Genomic DNA, 18,508 nt, shown 5'->3' on the forward strand with positions numbered 1-18,508 from the left:
GAAACATGTCCTACTCTGGACAGAAAAAAAAAGCTTTGCACCAGGATATTGTCCTCCATCAAAATAATAATTTAAGAACAAATGTATAGAATTATTTTTGAACAGGCCTGTGTTAACTTGCCTGGTTGAAAATCCAACTAATTTAATTTGCAAGCTTTTTCTGAAGTACAGCAAGATGGAATTCTAAAATACTTTACTTAAAATCCACTTCTTGTTGATAAGGACTATGATATGTCTACGTGGTTAAAATTGATACTGATTCCAAGACATATATCAAAAAACATAAGGAAATAAACCAGTGGAAATTCACGTTTTTCTTTCATTTCTGCAGATTCTTCCTTTGATACAGAAATTTTAAACAGATTTGCAGATCACTCTATCATTTTTCAATGAGTTTTCTGCACAGGGATTCTTACCTATGCTGTGTTCTATACATGCCAGATTATGTGGCAAGGGGAGGCCCTGCAGTGTGTAACTCAGAGCCACATGGCTGGCTGGCAGGAAGGCTGGGAGCCAACAGCTGCTGTTGTGATTCATTAGTGGTACTGAAAATTGAAGCACAACAGGCATGTTATTCTAGAGCTGCACTAACAACATCTTGCATTTCAGTACTACCTCTGCTTTCCATCATGGGGTTTATTTTGTCTTTTCTTTTTATACTTCTGGTTAAATATACTGTTTAATGTATTAAATATCTTTTGCAAGGCTTTATCTTTACCTCTTGCTCCTTCTATCACCAAATAAAAATAATCTTTCTTTCGTTTTACAAATTCCTCTTTTTATATCCACAAGTCTGAAGGTAGTTTAACTCTGCAAGCCCTGTCCAACCTTTTCTTCTTTGCTTAGCCTGCAAATTCCAGTTTGTTCTTTTGAATTAATGTGCATGGCTTTTCTATATTAAAGTCCTTAAACTCTCAATCCAGCCATTGTCTCTAATCAGTTCTCACAATTACTTAAAGTTTGGCCTTTCAAAATCAAAATCCTTACTTACAGACATGCTTTTGTTTATCCCACTGTTTCATTTAAACTGGATCAAATGGGGATTATTAGATTCAAGGTTTGCTGCAGAAGGTTCCTTTATAACGTGACTCTTATGTTGTCATGCACTTCATATTACATCCATGTCATATAACTTGGATTTAAAAGTATTTATTGAAGATACAGGACAACTACTGTGCAAAGGAATTTTAGATATGAATATGTTATATGCCATAAAACTCCATCTAAACCCAATGGTGTTAAAATCGTAAGTTCAAGCATTAAAAACTAGGAATTACAAAAATCAAAATTATCCAGACAAATATTTGGATCCATTTCTCATGATCATCATGCTAATATATTTAGCTATGTAATCAAATCTTACTTACATTTTCCACAGGATTTCTCCCTCGGGTGGTGCACAAAAATCATGAAGATGAAGCTTTCATCTTCTATTGGAAGTATATATACCTCAATTTTGAAAGAGCTGAATGATTCACTCAAAATCTTTACACAAATATATCACAGGAATTGCAGAAATACTGTATTCCAGGAGACTGGCTCATTTCTCAGATTCAGTCACAGCAGTGCATACCATTGTCACATAAGGACTGAATCATCCCAAATTCAGTGGGGAGCAACATGAAAAGAATTAATTAAATATCTCTGGTTTAGTGCAGCAAATTGGCATGAAAACACCTCTCCAACATTAGTTAAAGTAGATATGTGACTCATTCAAAACTCACAAACAGTTTTGGGCTACACTGGTAGGTGTTTCTGATGGAAATTAATGACCATACAGACCACTACAACTCAAGTTTCTATATATTTAGGACAGTTTCCCTACAGCTTCATTTATGTCAAAATGAAACTATATTCCAAACACTCTGAGTGTGACTCTTGAAGCCTTTCCTCAACAGAGACAAAATGGTGCTATTATTTAGCAGTTGCATAGATTTTTCGTCTATCCATTTCCAAGAAGTTTTTGGAGACGGAATGACTTAGGCAACATAGAGAGAAACTGTATGTCTGAATGTAAAAATAAATGGACTACTCCAAACTGAATACTTTAAAACAAAAAGCTTTCCTCAGATGGAAGAAGGGAAGCAAACTTTTTCTTTTATAATCTGATCCTGCCCCTCACTTTCACATTGACTAGGCTTATTTTAAAATAACTAGGTAAATTAGGAGATTTGGGGTAATTTACTCAATTCTGAAAAAAACAGTCTCAGGAAAATCCATAGACTTTTAGAACAGTTAAAGTCTCCTAAATTGTCATGCAGCACTTTAACACAATTTAATTTGTCACTAGGAAGGGATCTTGCTTACTGCAAGTCATTAAATTTTATTTTAAGAAGGTGAACAATATCACCTTTGCGATGATGAGGTGATAAGGAAGGTAGGAAAATATAATGAAAGAGCTCTCAAAAACTGTAATGTTCATGAAAAGATTTACTGCTGTTAAAATATATACAGGTTGAATTGAGTTTTGTTATTTTGTCAGGAATGCCCTGGGCCAGGAGAACTGAAATGAAAAAGACCATTTGATGTCATTTCTAATGAACATAAACCATGATTTTTTTAAATTCATAAAAATTAAGAACAAGTCTTTATACCCTGCCTTACAGAGCAATGAAGAACCTGCTGTATTTTCTCATAATTTTATTTCTAACAACCATGAAATAGTATCTTTTAAGAAAATCACAATCTGCTTTTCCTTTTTTCTTCCTTTCCATAGTTACCATGACAACCATAGAAATTTGGTAGGGTTAAAAGATTTGACAAGCACGTTGTCTTTCTGCTTTTAAAATCTTCATAGCAATGTAGGCATTATTAAACATAGTTGAGCATTATACAAGTGTGAAAGCTACACAAATAACTTGAGCAGGTCAGGAAAAATGGTATTTCCTGTCAAGGCCATGATATAAAACAACAACTGAATTTGTCATTGCAGTAACAAACATTAAAATTGGGATTTACTTTTTTATGGGAGCAGTTGGTAGGGAAGGATATTTTCAGCCAGGGTGAATGGACCTGATACAAATGGAAAAAAGTGTCCAAAGAGCAGCTCAACACCAAGCCCACTGCAATATCAATTAAATTAGAGAAATTTAAAGAGTGGTACAAAACCCAAACATTGTCTGAGGATCCTTCTCTTGCTTCAGATCACCAAGACATCAGAGACATACACCCTTTTGTTAGATATTAAAAATATTAAACAGCTTTTGGTAAGACTGAGGATAGGCCTTTTAAATTCTTGGCATTCTACTTCAAATTGAAAATGTGGTACTTCAAAAAAAGGTTTTAATTCTGATTTGGAACTAAAATTAAACCTTAAAAAAGTCTCCTAGAAACAGAAATGTTGGAAACATAACATTTTGAGGTGTTTTTTGCTTAGCTAAAATGAAAAACCACACTGTAATAATAATTTTTTGTTAATTTGGTAGATTTTCAAATTTTATCCTATGTGTTATTTTCATAGTTATAGTTTATGGCATATAATAGTCAGCATATTCACCTACAACTCTGCTACTGGCATGTGACAGTAAGAAAAAATATTGAAATATTATATTATTCTTAAAATCAATCCAAATAACTGATTTTGGCACCTTTTGAACATTGGTCCTTTTTTCCCCCTTTGTCAAAAGACTTCTTTACAAACACAAAGAGAAGATTCTTTAATCTAAGTATCAAACTGATTCATGTTTTCTTTTCAAAGCATTCTTTACCTAGAAAATTCTAGTTTAAATGAAATATTTTAAAAACATTTCCATTCTATATCAAAAGCATATTTTCAATAACATACATTTAGCTGAAAGAATTCTGATCAGTTAGGCCGGCTGTAAATAATTTTTTTTTGTTTCCCTATTTGATTTGTGTATGCAGTGGCATCAGCCACACACAAAATGCTAAATACATTGGAATGTATGCTGTGGGAGAGCCAATATACTGTGTAATTATTTCACTATTAAGCTTTGACTACTTCAAACTCTGAACTCAATTTTCAGACTTTTTATGAAAAAAAAAGATTTTTTTTCTCTTAGCCAAGAGAAAATGGGCAGTTCCTATAACTAACATTTCTGGCTAGTGAAGGTCTGATGAGTACCCAATATCATAAGTACATACACTGTTACTGGCCAAGCTGCCAAACTTCATCTGCTGTAAAGACAAATCAGACAAATCAATCATGTCGCTTAAGATGCACAGTCCAGCATTAGCCTTGGAGGCAATCAGAAGGAATTCTGCTTAGCAGCGTAAGGATGTATTTTTGACATTTGACAGGCTCATTTCACTTGTCTAGCTAAGCCATAAATAATTACTTCTTTTAGCCAAATGAGACCATCTCAGCCCGGATGGCTGGACAGGAAGATGGCAAAAAGCTGGTTGGATGGGCAGGGTCAGGGAGGGGTGGCCAGCGAGGAGCACTCGACAGGGCTGGCTGTGACAACAGGATATCAGGGCTCTGCCCTGGACCTCTCAGGGTTAACAGCTTTTTCAGAGACCTGCAGGTAGTAATGCAGTGCACTTTCATCAGCTTTGCTGGTGACCTCAACCTCAAATTGGGGAAAACAATTATAAATGTGATGAAGGGCAGTGCCACCATCCAAAGGGATTCAGGCAGGATGCAGAAAGAGCCCAAGAGGAATTTGAAGAAATACAACGAGCATTGCACCTGAAAAGGAAGAATCCCAGGCACCAACGCATGCTGAGGTCTGACAAACTGGCACAGATCACAGAAGTATTTTCTTATAAAGACATCATATTTGAAGACATAGGAAGGTGCATATGAGTACTGATATTCCTGTTTATATTTAGCTTGGTCACATTTCTTTACGTTTTGGTATGACAGGGAGTAATACAACTGCCACCAGGCTCTCTTCTTCTGAGTGGCACAAGGAACAACACCATTCTGAAATTTATTATGAAATGAAAAGTGGCAAACAAAGCAACTTCTCTGGGTTCCTTCGCTACACTTCGGAGTTTTCACATACATGTCTCTCTTCACATGAAAAAGCACAGTTACACATGTAATCATTTTTAGTACAATTAGTAAAAGATTGGGTATAAACGCAGATAAATTACTATGGATTTTCCTTCTATTAATCTCAAAATTAATTAACCTTGAAGAGAAAACTGTGAAAAATATTCTGAATTATTCTGTATTTTAAATTTTAGCATTTGCAACACAAATGCAGGAAAATCCATAAAAAACAAATTTGAAGGATCAGCTCCTTCTTAATTGTTGCCATTTTTCATTCTGTCACTTTTGGTGTTATTTTACGTTGAAGGACACAGTGCACAAACAACAATCTCTCAAGCACATCAGAAGGTTTCTGCTTAATTCAAGAGAACACAGAATATTTTTACACATCATGCCTAACTTTTAACTATTTTGTGCTCAAAAAAATGTTACTGCAGACATTGAACAGGAATATTAAGGCTTCATTATTATTACTCAAGTATGTTTAAAAAGGATCAATTTATTGTGCTGCAGTTCTGCATCTGGAATGATTTTTTCTTAAATAATTACCCAATAAATCTTAAAGGATGAATGATATTACAATTATGCATTGATGTGAGTTAAGAAGAACAGGTATGTGTCATGTAATAGGCTGGATGGTTGCAAGAAGAATTATTACAATTGTTCAGACTCTGCACACATCCATTGACTCTTTGTACAGCCCAGCCCCAAGAGTGTTTTCACCTTGACAGGTCTGCCTCTCCTTGGCAAAAACAGTAATGGTAATATGGTAGCAAATTAAATTGATAAATGCATGGAAACAATTTTCATACACATGTGAAAAGCAAATCTGATATTGTCTTTTGAGGCAATTACAAGTCTGATTGACAGAGATAATGTCAAAAGCATATCACTTGGCATATTATGTGACTTTCTAAATAAAATTTGACATTCAGCAGCAATCAACAGAAAACATTTGTGTTATGTATGCCAGAAAAAGATCTTTATAACTATACAATCTCCAAAACTAATTGTAAATGAAAAATAATTAAAAAATTAATGAATTTAGTGCTGCCTGTTCCGGACTCAGTGTTATTTAGTTTGTTTATTGGTAATTAGAAATATATAATAGAGTCAATTCTCACAAAGTTTTCAGATGATATGATTATTGGCTCAAGTGATAAATAATATATACAGAATTCTGAATCACTCAGTAATCTCAATTCATTTTTAAACATCATGCATTTTAATGCTACCATATGCAAGATTGTGCATCTAGGAACACAAAAAGTAGGTCACACTCACAGACACAATTGTTTCTTGGAAAGCCTTTGTCTCTGAAAGCCTTTGGGGTTTGGTGAGTAACCAACTAAACATTCACTCCCAGCAAAATACAATGACTAAGACTAATGTAGCTCTTAACTGTATAAGTTAATAAGTTAAATACAGGTTAATAAGACAGATATTATATATAATATTTCATCTGTATGGAATTATTCACTCCAATACTAGAATCACATGTCTAATCCTTAGGTATACACCCCAAGGTGGAAAGTCTCTGAAAAAAAACAGAGTTACAGAATCTGCTGTAAATCAACACTTCACAAAGAAATTTCAGTTTGGTTCATTTATAAAAGAAGTTAATTGTGGTCTGCAAGGAAGTTCCCTTATACCCCAGATTTAACTTCAGATAGATCTTAACCAATCTTCAGGTGGATTTCAACACAAAAGGAAGTCTTTATCTATCCAAAAGGTGGGAAAAAGTTCCATGTCTAAACATTAATAAACACTGCAGTCAGACTAGAAATAAGGTACATGTTCTCAAAGTAAGACAGCTGTGGAAAAAACTTACCCAAAGATGTGGTGCTTTCTACATTGTTTTCTCTCCTGATATAAAGAGTGGTGCCTGTTTAAAAACATGCTCTAGTTCAATCTGAAGGAAAGTATGGGATATACAAAACACAAGACAGAGAATTATGGACTGTTTGAAACCAGAAATCAGATCAAATGCCTGAAGTTACAATAAGCAGCTGGGAACATGCCAGTAAGATATAGTTTTATTAGAAACCTTATTTTTGCAAACTGAAGACACAGGTTAGGTGAAGCCTTGGCTTTGCCCTATTCTGTGTGACCCTGAAGAAGATGAGAGTCCCTGGGAGGAATTATGTGTATTCAACTATGTTTGCCTCTGACCTCTCTTTATGGTGTCTCTTCATGATGTCCCAAGCACAACATGTTCTTAATTCATCCCATTTAGTCTTCTTTCTTTAGCATTGTGGATGAAACCTTATCCAGGATCATCACCTGAGCACCATCTTTGAGTCTAAGGATTTGATTCCCACATCTTGAAAAGTAAAGTTTGTCTAAATCTGCATTCTTTGGCATCGTGTCTCTAATATTCTGTGCTTTCTACTCATCCATGCAACTAAACTCCTATCATTTTCCATTCTAAACACTGAGATTTCATTTCACTGCTCTTCAGATAATAGCAACCATCCATTTGTCAACAACAGAGAAAAAGGTGCTTTCCAAGCTTTCTGTTTTAGTCATCTTGTGTCTCTTTGTATTTCTCAATTTGGTTTTCTTCTGCACTGCATTAAGACACAGAACATTTTTTGTTCAACACTGAAAAACTCAATCCTTCTTACAGACAACTGATGATGTCAGCAGTTATTCTTCATTTCTTAAATTTTAAAATATGCATTTTTATGCTTTCTGTTAAGTTTCTTATGACTGGGTAGAGTGCCCATTGAATCTCACAAAAACTATCCTATAATTTTGCTTCAAACCCCTCCTCAGACCTCACTGCTCTTGTGTTTCTCAGACACCCAATATGACATTTACCACATATTCAAAATTACCTAATTGGTTTCCTATGTTTCCTCAAAAATCTTTGGATAGACATTTATCTTCTCTTGCTTTATATGCAAATGATGAGATTTTTGGAACAGTGAACCATTATTTCATCCTGCCTTCCACTGTGACTGCTAACTGCACTACCAATATTCTTAATACCTATTACTGATTTTCATTGTACAAGAGGAAATGGTGATGCAGAAAATTCCTACTGATTTACTCCAAGGAAAAAGTATTATTATAAGGACTCAATCGATGACTGAAGAATATCAGCTTTATGAGACACAGAAATGGATCTCTAGATTTTACTCACAGGGTTGATTTAGGACTATGCAAAATTCTATTTCTCAAAAGGAGCTGGACAAGGTCATTAACTTCAGGGATCACATGAGGAAGGAATGATATGGGCCACCCATAAGAACACATGGCAAAAAAGAGTTACAATGCAGTCTTTGCCAAAGGAATGGAGTTGTATTTGAACCTTGAAGGAATGTTCAAAGCCATAAGAAGCTATACCTCATTCTCCTACTCACAGGCATGAGGGTTTGTCCTCAGATGGCATAATTTCTGGGACAAATTAAGTCTTTCAGTGTCAGTTCTGGCTTCCATTGTTTTATTTGCAGAAAGAAATGGTTTTGTGGAAGCATCTTTCAAAAGTCCCTTAATTTTCCGTGGTAATGTCCAATTTTCCCTTGAGCAGCAAAAAAATACAGGAGACAAAGGCTGATTTCAAAGCTCAGAAAGGAGAGTAAAGACTGGTGTCTAGCAGAGTTCTAGTTATTACAGTTTCTTTGGTGAACAGTTGCAAGCAAGAAATCACAATCAAGAAATCATAGGTGAGCTGGCCATATCCCAACATTTCATTAAGTCTACAAGTGCAGTTAATACAGTTAAAAATAAACCCAATATTGCATCTAAATTTTTGCATATCTTACATATATACATATATATATTCCCTTCATCATGTATGTCCTTAATTAGTGAATATTGCTGTAGGTGGGACATGTAATAATCTCTTCACTCTCTGGCCATGAATTTGCTAACAAAAAAAATAAAGCACTGTTATTCAAAAAACCCGTAAAGTTCAAATGTAGTAGCACTTCTGCATTAAATAAGTACCTCTAAAATAACTACCTGCAGACTTCAGCGAAGAATACGGTAACCAACTAGTTTCCAAAGTAAACATTTAAGGTGAACATTTCTATTTAAGTTTCTTTTCCATTTGCTAAGCACAATTGAAAATGCTTTTGTTTGTTCAATTATTGTACTGTTTAAATCACAAAATGATGGAGGTTGGAAAGTCATCTGGAAGTCACCTGATCCAACTCCCCTGCCCAAGCAGGGACATTTACAGCCAGCTGACCAGGACCAGGTCCAGACTCCACAAACTCTCTGGGCAACCTGCATCAGTGCTTGGCCACCCTCACAGGAAAAGAAAGTGTTTCCTGATGTTTACAGGGAACCTCCTCAGTTTTAGTTTGTGTCCATTGCCTCCTGTCCTGTCACTGGACACCACTGAAAAGAGCCAGTCTCCATTTTCTTTGTATCCTCCCTTTGGGTTTTATATACCTTAAAGGGATTCCCTCTCATCCTTCTCTTCCATGGTCCAAACAGTCTCAGCTGTCTTTGCCTTTTCCTCACAGGAGAGATGCTCCAGTTCCTTCAGCATCTTCAGGGCCCTTACTGGATGCTCTCCAGTGTGTCCTTGTCTCTCTTGTGCTGAGCAGAGGGAAAGGATGAGTACCCCAGATCTACTTGCAATACTGTACCTGATGCAGATCAGAATATCTTGCACCCTCTTCTCTGTCAGGGTCTATTGGTGGCTCATATTCAATTCCACCAGGACCCCCAGGACCTTTTCTATCAAGCTGCTTTCCAGATGGATAGCCCCCAGCATTTATATCTGTGCATGGAGCTGTTCCTCCTCAGGTACAGGACTTTATATTTCCCCTTGTTGAACTTCATGAGGTTCCTGACCACCCATTTTTCCAGCCTGTTGAAGCCCCTCTGGATAGCAGCACAATCCGCTGGTGTATCAGCCACTCTTCTGTGTCATCAGCAAACTTGTTGAAGGTACACTCTGCTCCACCAACCAGGTCATTAAAGAAGATATTAACAATTAAAGAAATGCACCTGAAAATGTATTAGCTGCTCCATCACCTTCCCAGGGGTTGAAGTGAAACTTCTTGGCCTGCAGCTCCCTGGGTTGTCCTTCTTCCTCTTTCTGAAGATAGGAGTCACATTTGCTTTTCTCCAGTCTTTGGGAATTTCTCACAGTGAGTAATCAAAGATTATCAGGAGTGGCCTCACAATGACATCTGCCAGCTCTCTCAACACTAGCAGCTGCATCCCGTCAGGGTCCATGGACTTACTCCTGTCCAGTTTACTTATATGTTCACAGACCTGATCCTCTTCCGACATCATTCTTGCTTCAGCCTTCCCCCTGGTCTTTGGAACATGGCATACCTGAAGGTCATGATAACAAGGTCAGGGGCAAAGGCAGCATTCAGTTTAACCAAGTTCCCTGTCTCGTTAGGCAATGGTCCCATGTTTTCCTTAGCCTTTAGTTTGTCTCCCATGTACTTACAGAAGCCTTTCTTCTTGAAATCTCTGGGCAGAATCAATTCCATTTGGACTTTAGCTTGATCCCTGGATGCTCAAGGTTTCTGTATTCTTCCCAATTACTGGTCCTTGCTTCCACCCTCTGCATGCTTTCCTTCTGTGTCCCAGTATTGCCAGGAGCTTCTTGTTCATCCACAGTCCTGGCATTTTTGCCTTCCATTCTGTTCATTGGGATGGACTGTTCCTGAGTTTGGAGAAGGTGATCATTAAATATTAAATTACTTTCTTGATTCTCTCTTCCCTCCCCATAGGATTACCCCATAGGATTCTTCCAAACAGATATTTGCAGAGGGCAAAATCTGCTCTGCTGACATCCTGGGTTTTGAACTTGGTTTTCCCCTCCTCCCCACTCTCAGGACCTTGATGCTGTCTGCCACCAAGGCTGCCCTTGACCTTCATATCCCAAGGAACCCCTCCACACTGGTACGAAATCTAGCAGGTCACTTCTCCTTGTTGTCTCCTCTATCTCTCAGAGGAGGCAGTTATCAACAATGCACTCCAGGAGCCTGGATTGCTTATGCCTTGCTGTCTTGTCCCTCCAGCCAGTGTTGGGGTGGTTGAAATCCCTCATGAGGACCAGGGCCTGAGAACTTGAGGCTGCTTCCATCTGCTTGTATAGTGACTCATCCACTTGCTTTTCCTACAGTCAGGTGGCTTATAGAAGACACCCACTGCAATGTCATCTTTACCTGTCCTCTTTTTAATCCCAACCCTTATGTGCTCACCTGCCTTCTCATCCATCTCCAGACTGAACTCCCCACACTCCAACTGCCCTTTCCCATAATATGCAGCTCCTCGTCCTCATTTTTCTCATCCTGTCCTTCAAAAAAGACATATATTCTTCCATTGCAACTGTCCAGTCATGGGAGCCATTCCACCATGTCTCTGTGATCCTGACAGGATCATGGCCCTGCAGCTGCAGACAGATCTCTGACTAATCGTGGTTATTCCCCATACTGCCTCCATTAGTACACAGACACTTTGGAGAGGCACCCCTGCATGCTGAGTTCCTGAAGAGGGCTAGGAGATTATGTTGTACCCAGAGTTATGACAATTTTTGATATAACATAGCTAAAGCTAAAGAGAATTGAGTAATAAATGGCACATTAAGATGATTTAATACAACAAATCAGTGAGCTAGAATAGAGTGGTTTACATGAAAACAATAAATATTTTTTAATATTAACAATATCTCCTTTATTTGTTTGCCTGAAATTAGAACCTGATGTTGGCAATTCCCTTTAGAGCAGGAAGCAATTACTTAAGATGGAGCTATCTTAATTCAGAATCGATTAAACCCAACTCATTAACCAGAACTAAACCGGCACAATGCCCGGCGGCTCTCGCCTCGCGATGCCAGCATGTGGCGCTGTCTCCTGTAAAAAAACAACCCCTGGTTTGCAAAAAAAATCATTTGTGCATTGTCAGACTCCTCTAAAGCACAGGCAGGAAAAAAATGTGGATATTTTTAGCATAAAAATAATACTCTGCGCTCGCAAGAATTTGTTAGTACTAATTCTACTGCTTCTAATATGAAAAAATAATTAAATGTAACTTACTGACAAAAAAAAGAGTGAGCAAAACATATGAATGTATCCATACGTCTATTTATCTGGTTAAAGACCATAATTATATTTACAGGTTGGTTGAACTGTATACATAATTTATTTCCAATTTTCTTTATTCTGCAGCCAATTTATTAACATCTTTAAAACAAGTGTATTTACAAACTTGCATATCTTCTCTGTTGGTCTAACAGATACTTAGTCCATAGTGGGTTTTAATTACCTACTAAATTCTTGAGCTACCGAGCCTGTTTCATAATCTCCAGGTAGGGAAACAGGACCTGTGTGAATACAGTTTTACTGGAAGTGAACAGCCAGTCTTTTGTGTGCTAACCAAGTCAGCCCTTACTGAGAAGGAATTCAGAGACTACGCTGATGATCTCTGTAACCACGAACTTCCAAACAAAAGCAACTGAGTAAACTGTGTATTCACTGACTTTTTAATTATTAAGGGCTCCATGCCCTTTGCTACCAGACTTTATAAAACAAAAGAAACAAGATTCATACCCTTTTACTTAAAGCTGGGGTTTAGAATACATGACATAAAAGGCATTAGGACTAACACGGGGGTGATATATCAACTCAATTTTCCAGCGTCTCTAGATTTGCATCTGATTTACAGAAAGTTACATATTTTTTCAGACAGTTCTTATTATCTATGGTAAAATTTCAATGCATTCAGTGCACCTGTAAACATTGTGAATCAGCAAAGCAATTGTTTTTTCATGACTCAAGGCAAAAAGTTGCAAAATACTAAGTCAAGACTTAAGAAAAACTATTTAAAAGTTTGTCAGCTAGAAACTGGGAAGTCCTGAACTGAGACCTGAATGGGGTCACCACCATATATCATAGCATTGCTAGAAATGTGCATTTATTTCTGTATTGTTCTATAATGTGCTGTTTTTACTTTGTAAATATAGAGACGACAGATCAGGCAAAGTAACTGGTTCTCTGGTGGTGAGATATCAGTCAGAATTGGGAAAAGTATTTCTGAACTGCTTACGACCTCTGCTCGCTACAAGAGGAAAGGTAATAATTCCAGCTGCAAAAATGAGGAAGTCTTCAGTAGATATAGCTGAGATGGTCTTCCTTGATTAACCAGGGCATTTCCAAAATAGCAGGCAGAGTATGGTAAACAGTGCAAACAGCAGGGCAACTTCTGTGCCAGGATGTGGCAGATGACCTCGTCTTTTGGCTGCTGTGCTCCCTCCAGCATCCAAGGGCACAAACTGTCATCTCCATTTGGTAATACCAGCCCGACTGAATCTGACCTTCTGGCTTTTCTCAAGTGAAGATTTGTGACAGCTGACAAGAGGGACCATAAGCTTCAAAGTAATGTCTGAATTAAAATGTGCCTTGCTTTTTGTTCTATTTGTGTGTTACCAGTACTTGTGACAAGAACTCCCTACTTAATCTGTGCCTTTTGTGGTAAGATAGTAAAACTATAGATAGAATCTAATGGTAGAATTTAACAAATGATTTCCTAGTTGGGATGTCGCAGGTCCTTTTATACCTTGAATTTCTGATAGATGAGTGCATGAAAGGTGTATGCATATAGTCTGGTGACAATAATAACACTGGGGAATATGCTTTTATTTCACAGTTGTGTATATAAGAACATCCACAGAAGAATGATAGTCATATAATATCAGTACCAGCCAGACTGGTTGAAAATCTTGCTGAATTTTATGAGATTTTAGATGAACCTAGTGAGCACTTAACTTATACTTCAACTTGTTCCAGTAAAGATGACTTCTGAAGTCATTCTAACACAGGGTTTGATAACCATGCTAAACTACTACTTATAGTAGTAACCGATCTAGTATTAACTCCTGGAACGGCCTAGAGGCTACTTATTTCAGCTCATACAGCCATGAGATTTTCCAGTTCAGGAGGCTCAATCCACAGGCTCCAGTGAGGAATGATCCACTTGCTCTTTCTAGCAGCACATACTTGTGACGGGAGGAGCCCATGCAGCGTGCACAGGGAGAGGAATGTGGTAGGTAACCTCTGTGCTACATACTGCGGCATGAGCTCTGGTCCTGGAGCTGACGGTGCAGAGGGAAAGGATGTTACGCTGATATTTACTGTATGGGGGCGATTTTACAGCTCAAGGTGCTGTTTTAATTTTTGCACTATTACACTGAGGTATCTGGACTAACGACTTATAGATTTTCATTTTAAAGTAACTCTTATGAGGAGCCTATATGGGTTTCACCTTGGGACGAGCGCAGTGTTCTCTGTAAGAAACACCGAGTTTCAAAAAGTAATTTCCATCCGTTCTTGCCTCCCCGTCCTTTTTTTTTTTTTTTTTAGTTGATTTTTTAAATAAGAAATGAGAGACTTAACCAGGGTGTAAAGAGTGGTTACCAGCGGCCCGGGCGGCCAGCTAACCCACGGCGCCCGCCCGTGCCCACGGACAGGAGGTGCGGCTCCGCGGCCGCGCCGTGCCCCGCAGGTGGGGGCGAGCGGGGCAAGCAGGGTCCGGCTGCCCGCCCGACCTGCCCGCGGGCACGCAGCCCGCCCGCCGCCGCCGGCGCTCGGCGCAGCCAATGGCGCGGCCGCTGTCAGCATCGGCCCGCCCGCTGCCGGCGGGGGAGGGCTGTGGGCCGGGGCGGGCGGGAGGGAGGGAGGACGGGGGTGAGGGGAGTTGAATGATTGAACTTTCTTGTGTAGTTTCTGCGGCGCGGAGGTGTCCGTCCCCGGCGCAGCCCGGCACCAGCACGCCGAGCGGCAGCGAGCTTACCCCGGCGCCTGCAGCCCCCCGCGCCGCCCGGCCGCCCCTCTGCCCTCCTCTCCCGCAGAGCGATGGTGCGGAGGGCGCCCGGCGTGTCCCTCGCCCTGCTCCTCTGGGTGACGGCCGCCTGCGGCAGCCCCGACGGGCCGGGAGCCGCCGCAGCCGCCCGAAGGCAGGACGAGGCTTTCTCCACCGCCAGATGCACCTCCAGGTGCCTGAGCCTCCAGATCACCCGCATCTCCGCCTTTTTCAAGCATTTCCAGGTAGGGGCATGGCGCCGTGCAGGGAGCCCCGCTGCCGCCGTCCGGAGAGCGGGTGTCCCCCACACCGGCGGGGCGGGGGCGGAAAGCACGGCCGGGGCCGGAGCGCCTCTTGGCCAACTCGGGGGCAGCACTCCCGGGGGATGGCGGCGCGCTGCGGGGGCACTTGGAGCCGCCGGACAGGTGGGCACGGCCCCGCAGCAGCGCCGAGCCCGCCGGTGCCTGTGGCTGCCGGCCGGGCTCCCCTCCTGGCTGGTGGTGGGGCTCCTGGCACGCCGTGCCCCGGCGGGGCGAGGCGGGGGCACCGCTCTGCCCTGGCTCCTCGCAGGTGCCCGGCGCCCCCGGCCGCTGTCTGCGCGGTGGGACCGGCCCCGGCCGCTGGCTCCGGGAGTGTCCGAGGCGGCGGGGCGGGCGGCACTGCGCTCCCGGGCCGGGGGTGCGCTCGTCCTGCCGAGCGACGGGCGGTGCGGCCGCGATCCCGCGGGGCTCCGCCTGCCTGCGGGCCGGTGCGCCAGGCCGCCCGCAGGTGGTTCGCTTCTCCAGCCTGCTGGGAAAGTTTGAGCCTGGTTTTTAAAAGCGATAACCGTGAACGTGTAATGGGTGGTTCCGACCTCTTGGAAGGTGAGGATGGGGGTAACACTTTTTTTGCGGGGGAGGGGGAGACAGAGAGGTATACCTCTGGCTAACGGGAGTGGACAGATAGGGATAAAGTGGAGAGAAATGGAATTGAAGTGGCGGGAGACCTGCGGGGCTTAAAATGAAATGCTGGAAGCAGTGCGGAGTTAGCGGTGCTAGGAGCAGCGGGTGACTGCCCGTCCTTTCCCCTCTTCGGGTTACACACGCACCTTTCCCTTTCCCCACCTGTTCTACGCTGCGCAAATATTAAACCGAGTCGAGTTCATCCAAGTGATGGAAACCTTTCCGAGCTGCAAGCTCTCCCTCCCCAGAGCCCCAGCCCCTTTGGAAAGGGCTGGCCAGCTCGGTGTGACGGGAGCCACCTCCGCCCTTCGGGGTGGCACATCTCGCATCTCCGCGGCGCTCCGGGGAACGAGCCACTCGCCCACCCCGGGCTTGCAGCTCGGGGAGAAACCGGGAACGCCCGGGCAAGTGCTTTGGGTGGAGTAGCGTTCGGGGCAAAGGTGTTGGCACAAAAGGCACGTTTCAGAGGTATTTAAGGATAACCCGATTTAAAAAAAAAAAAAAAAAAAAAAGGAGTCAGTGTTAAAGAGAGCTGATGTGCCTTGTAAGGGCAGCAAGAAGTTGGTTGGGTGCCTGCAGCCGGGTTTGGGTTGAAGAGACCGGGACTGCGACCCGAGGCTGGTGGAGACGGGGCTGTCCTGCCCTGCCCTGCCCTGCACTGCCCGCTGCCCCTCCGGGTTCCTCCGGGGCTGGCGGAGCGCTAGCTGTCAGCGTGGTCGGTGCATCGCGGGATGGCCTGAAAGGAGGATACTCATTAAAATAGTTCAGTATCCCGGAGAGGGCTTAGTATTTTTTATTGCGTTGTCAAGCGGTTGTAACTTACTTGTTTTACAGTTTCAGTGGCTAAAGAGGCAGTTTAGATCAAGCCAATTCATAGTGAAAGGCTTTTTTTTTTCTTTTTTGTGTGTTTTCTTGGCAAGATTTCTTTTTCAACGTAAAACTGCTGACAGAATGCACACTGCCAAACAATCGTGATTACATTTTAATTAGCTAGAGTGAAATAAGCAGATAATTACTCAGTTAGGACTTGATAACTGGCTGGTTTTTTGTAATCAGTTGAAAATCTCAGAGTTTTAACCCCAACCTGCTAAAGCACGTGGTAATTTATCTAAATTAGTAGGGATTAAACTCCTGCTAGACATGAAACGACTGTAATATTTGGAAGATAAAGTGCTCTCGTTTATAAAAGTTAAACTCTCCATTGTCTTATAATGAGGGAAAGGAGGAGAGTTTTAAAGTACATCCAGCATCCAGTGTTCTCTCAGGAGACTGATAAGACACAGTGGACTGTAGGATGTGCAGGTTTGGGCCAGATTATTCCATGCAGGCTAAAGGATATGATGTTCCTTCCATTCCGTTCTCTTCTCCCTCCTTCTAGCTGTTCCTCTTCCCTTTTCATCTCGACTTGTAGCAATTCTGGAGTTCTTTTCATTTCAGAGATGCCCATTTATCTTGTAATCTGATTCAACCTTTGAAGCAAACTAAATGCTAGCTCTTCCCAGTCAGAACAGGAAGGAACTCTAGTGTTTCCCAGTTAGGCAAGAATTGAAAGAAGACTGACCCACTCATTTCTCAGTTCTGATTTAGATACAGCCTCAGTGGTGGGGCTTAGGGAGTCAGCAGCTGGATGCTTTGCAAGAGATGACATCCCCAAAATTTCGGAGAGATGTAATTTCACATAATTTATGGTACTAAAATCCCATTACTAACAAATTTTAAAGAGAATGAGGTAGTATGAACAGGAATTCTGGGTTAAGTCTATACCTTCTGGCTCCTGTTTGAATGGCAACTAATATTTTTCCAACTTCCAAAATATTCACGGGAGATTTTAATTAATTTCTTCCTCTCACAGAGAATTTTCACCCATTTTTCTTTAATGTCCTTAGTTTTGAAGAGTTCAAGAGAGGTATTCTTTTAAAACACCTATTTGCTAATTTACACTTGAGAAGCACTTCTAAGCCTATTTTCAAGGTACATTGTCAGTAGAAAATTATTTTAACTGAAGCATAGGTCAAATAATATACTTTTTTTTTTTTTCCATGTAGACTACTGTTGTGGGCTAGAAGAAGAATCACCTAAACTAAAAATCTTTGATCTTCAGAATGCTTATTGAAGAGGCACAGATGCTTTCTTTTTCCTGTAAAATCCCCATGGCCAGGGGACTTTTCCAGTTGGGATAGTGTTGGGAGATAGTGTTCCATGTAAAGGTTATACCAAAGGATATGTAAGGTCATTTAGATAGTTACACACCACAATTGTCTTACATGCAATGAAATATGTATGTTTTATATCTATGGCCTATCTACAAGCCATGAACTTTTGCAGAAAGCATGCTAGCACAAAATCCTTTCATCCTAAGCTATCAAATGAAAAAATGAAAGCATAAAGGATCACAATGGATTCTTCTTCTGTGTAACAACTTATTAATTACATACTCATCTGTGGTGGATAATTTTGTTTAATCTCTCAATGAAGGCTCTGCAACATATCTCTTCTGTCTTACTGGAATGTGTTCAGTGGTGGCCTTTAGCTTGCTCTGAAATTTTGCAGATGAGAGAAAGCATTTTTATCCCAACTGTGTAAGTTAGGCCCCTGGACAGCACTGAATGATGCATTCATTGACTTGTGACTAGAAAGAGTAAGGGCAAAGAGAACTCATCTCTCTAGCCCTATGTTCAGAGTACTTACCTTTAGCCATTTTGGGTGTTGAGACTAGGGTTTTACAATGACTGTTGCACAACGTGTATGAGGCAATAATTGGAGCATTCACTGGAACCTGTCCATATTCTTGGGTCACTACCTTGATAAAGCAGAGTAGACATCCTTGTGC

The 18,508-nt window shown here is 41.0% G+C and overlaps 1 protein-coding gene across 2 annotated transcripts in view; it reads left to right on the plus strand.

The window, feature by feature from the left end:
* The first annotated feature begins 14,617 nt into the window (after nt 1–14,617).
* Nucleotides 14,618–18,508, plus strand: part of ANOS1 (anosmin 1) — a 128,909-nt gene continuing 125,018 nt past the window's right edge. Inside the window, exon 1 of one of the 2 annotated variants that reach the window (XM_085052476.1) lies at nt 14,618–14,982. In XM_085052476.1, coding sequence (XP_084908602.1) covers nt 14,791–14,982 — 192 coding nt within the window. In that variant the 5' untranslated portion in view covers nt 14,618–14,790. The remainder of the gene's footprint in view (nt 14,983–18,508) is intronic. The other variant, XM_085052468.1, reaches the window with a different exon arrangement.

This window comes from Lichenostomus cassidix, chromosome 1 (genome assembly GCF_008360975.1).
Source record: "Lichenostomus cassidix isolate B80296 chromosome 1, HeHo_3.0, whole genome shotgun sequence".
Classification (NCBI taxonomy): domain Eukaryota; kingdom Metazoa; phylum Chordata; class Aves; order Passeriformes; family Meliphagidae; genus Lichenostomus; species Lichenostomus cassidix.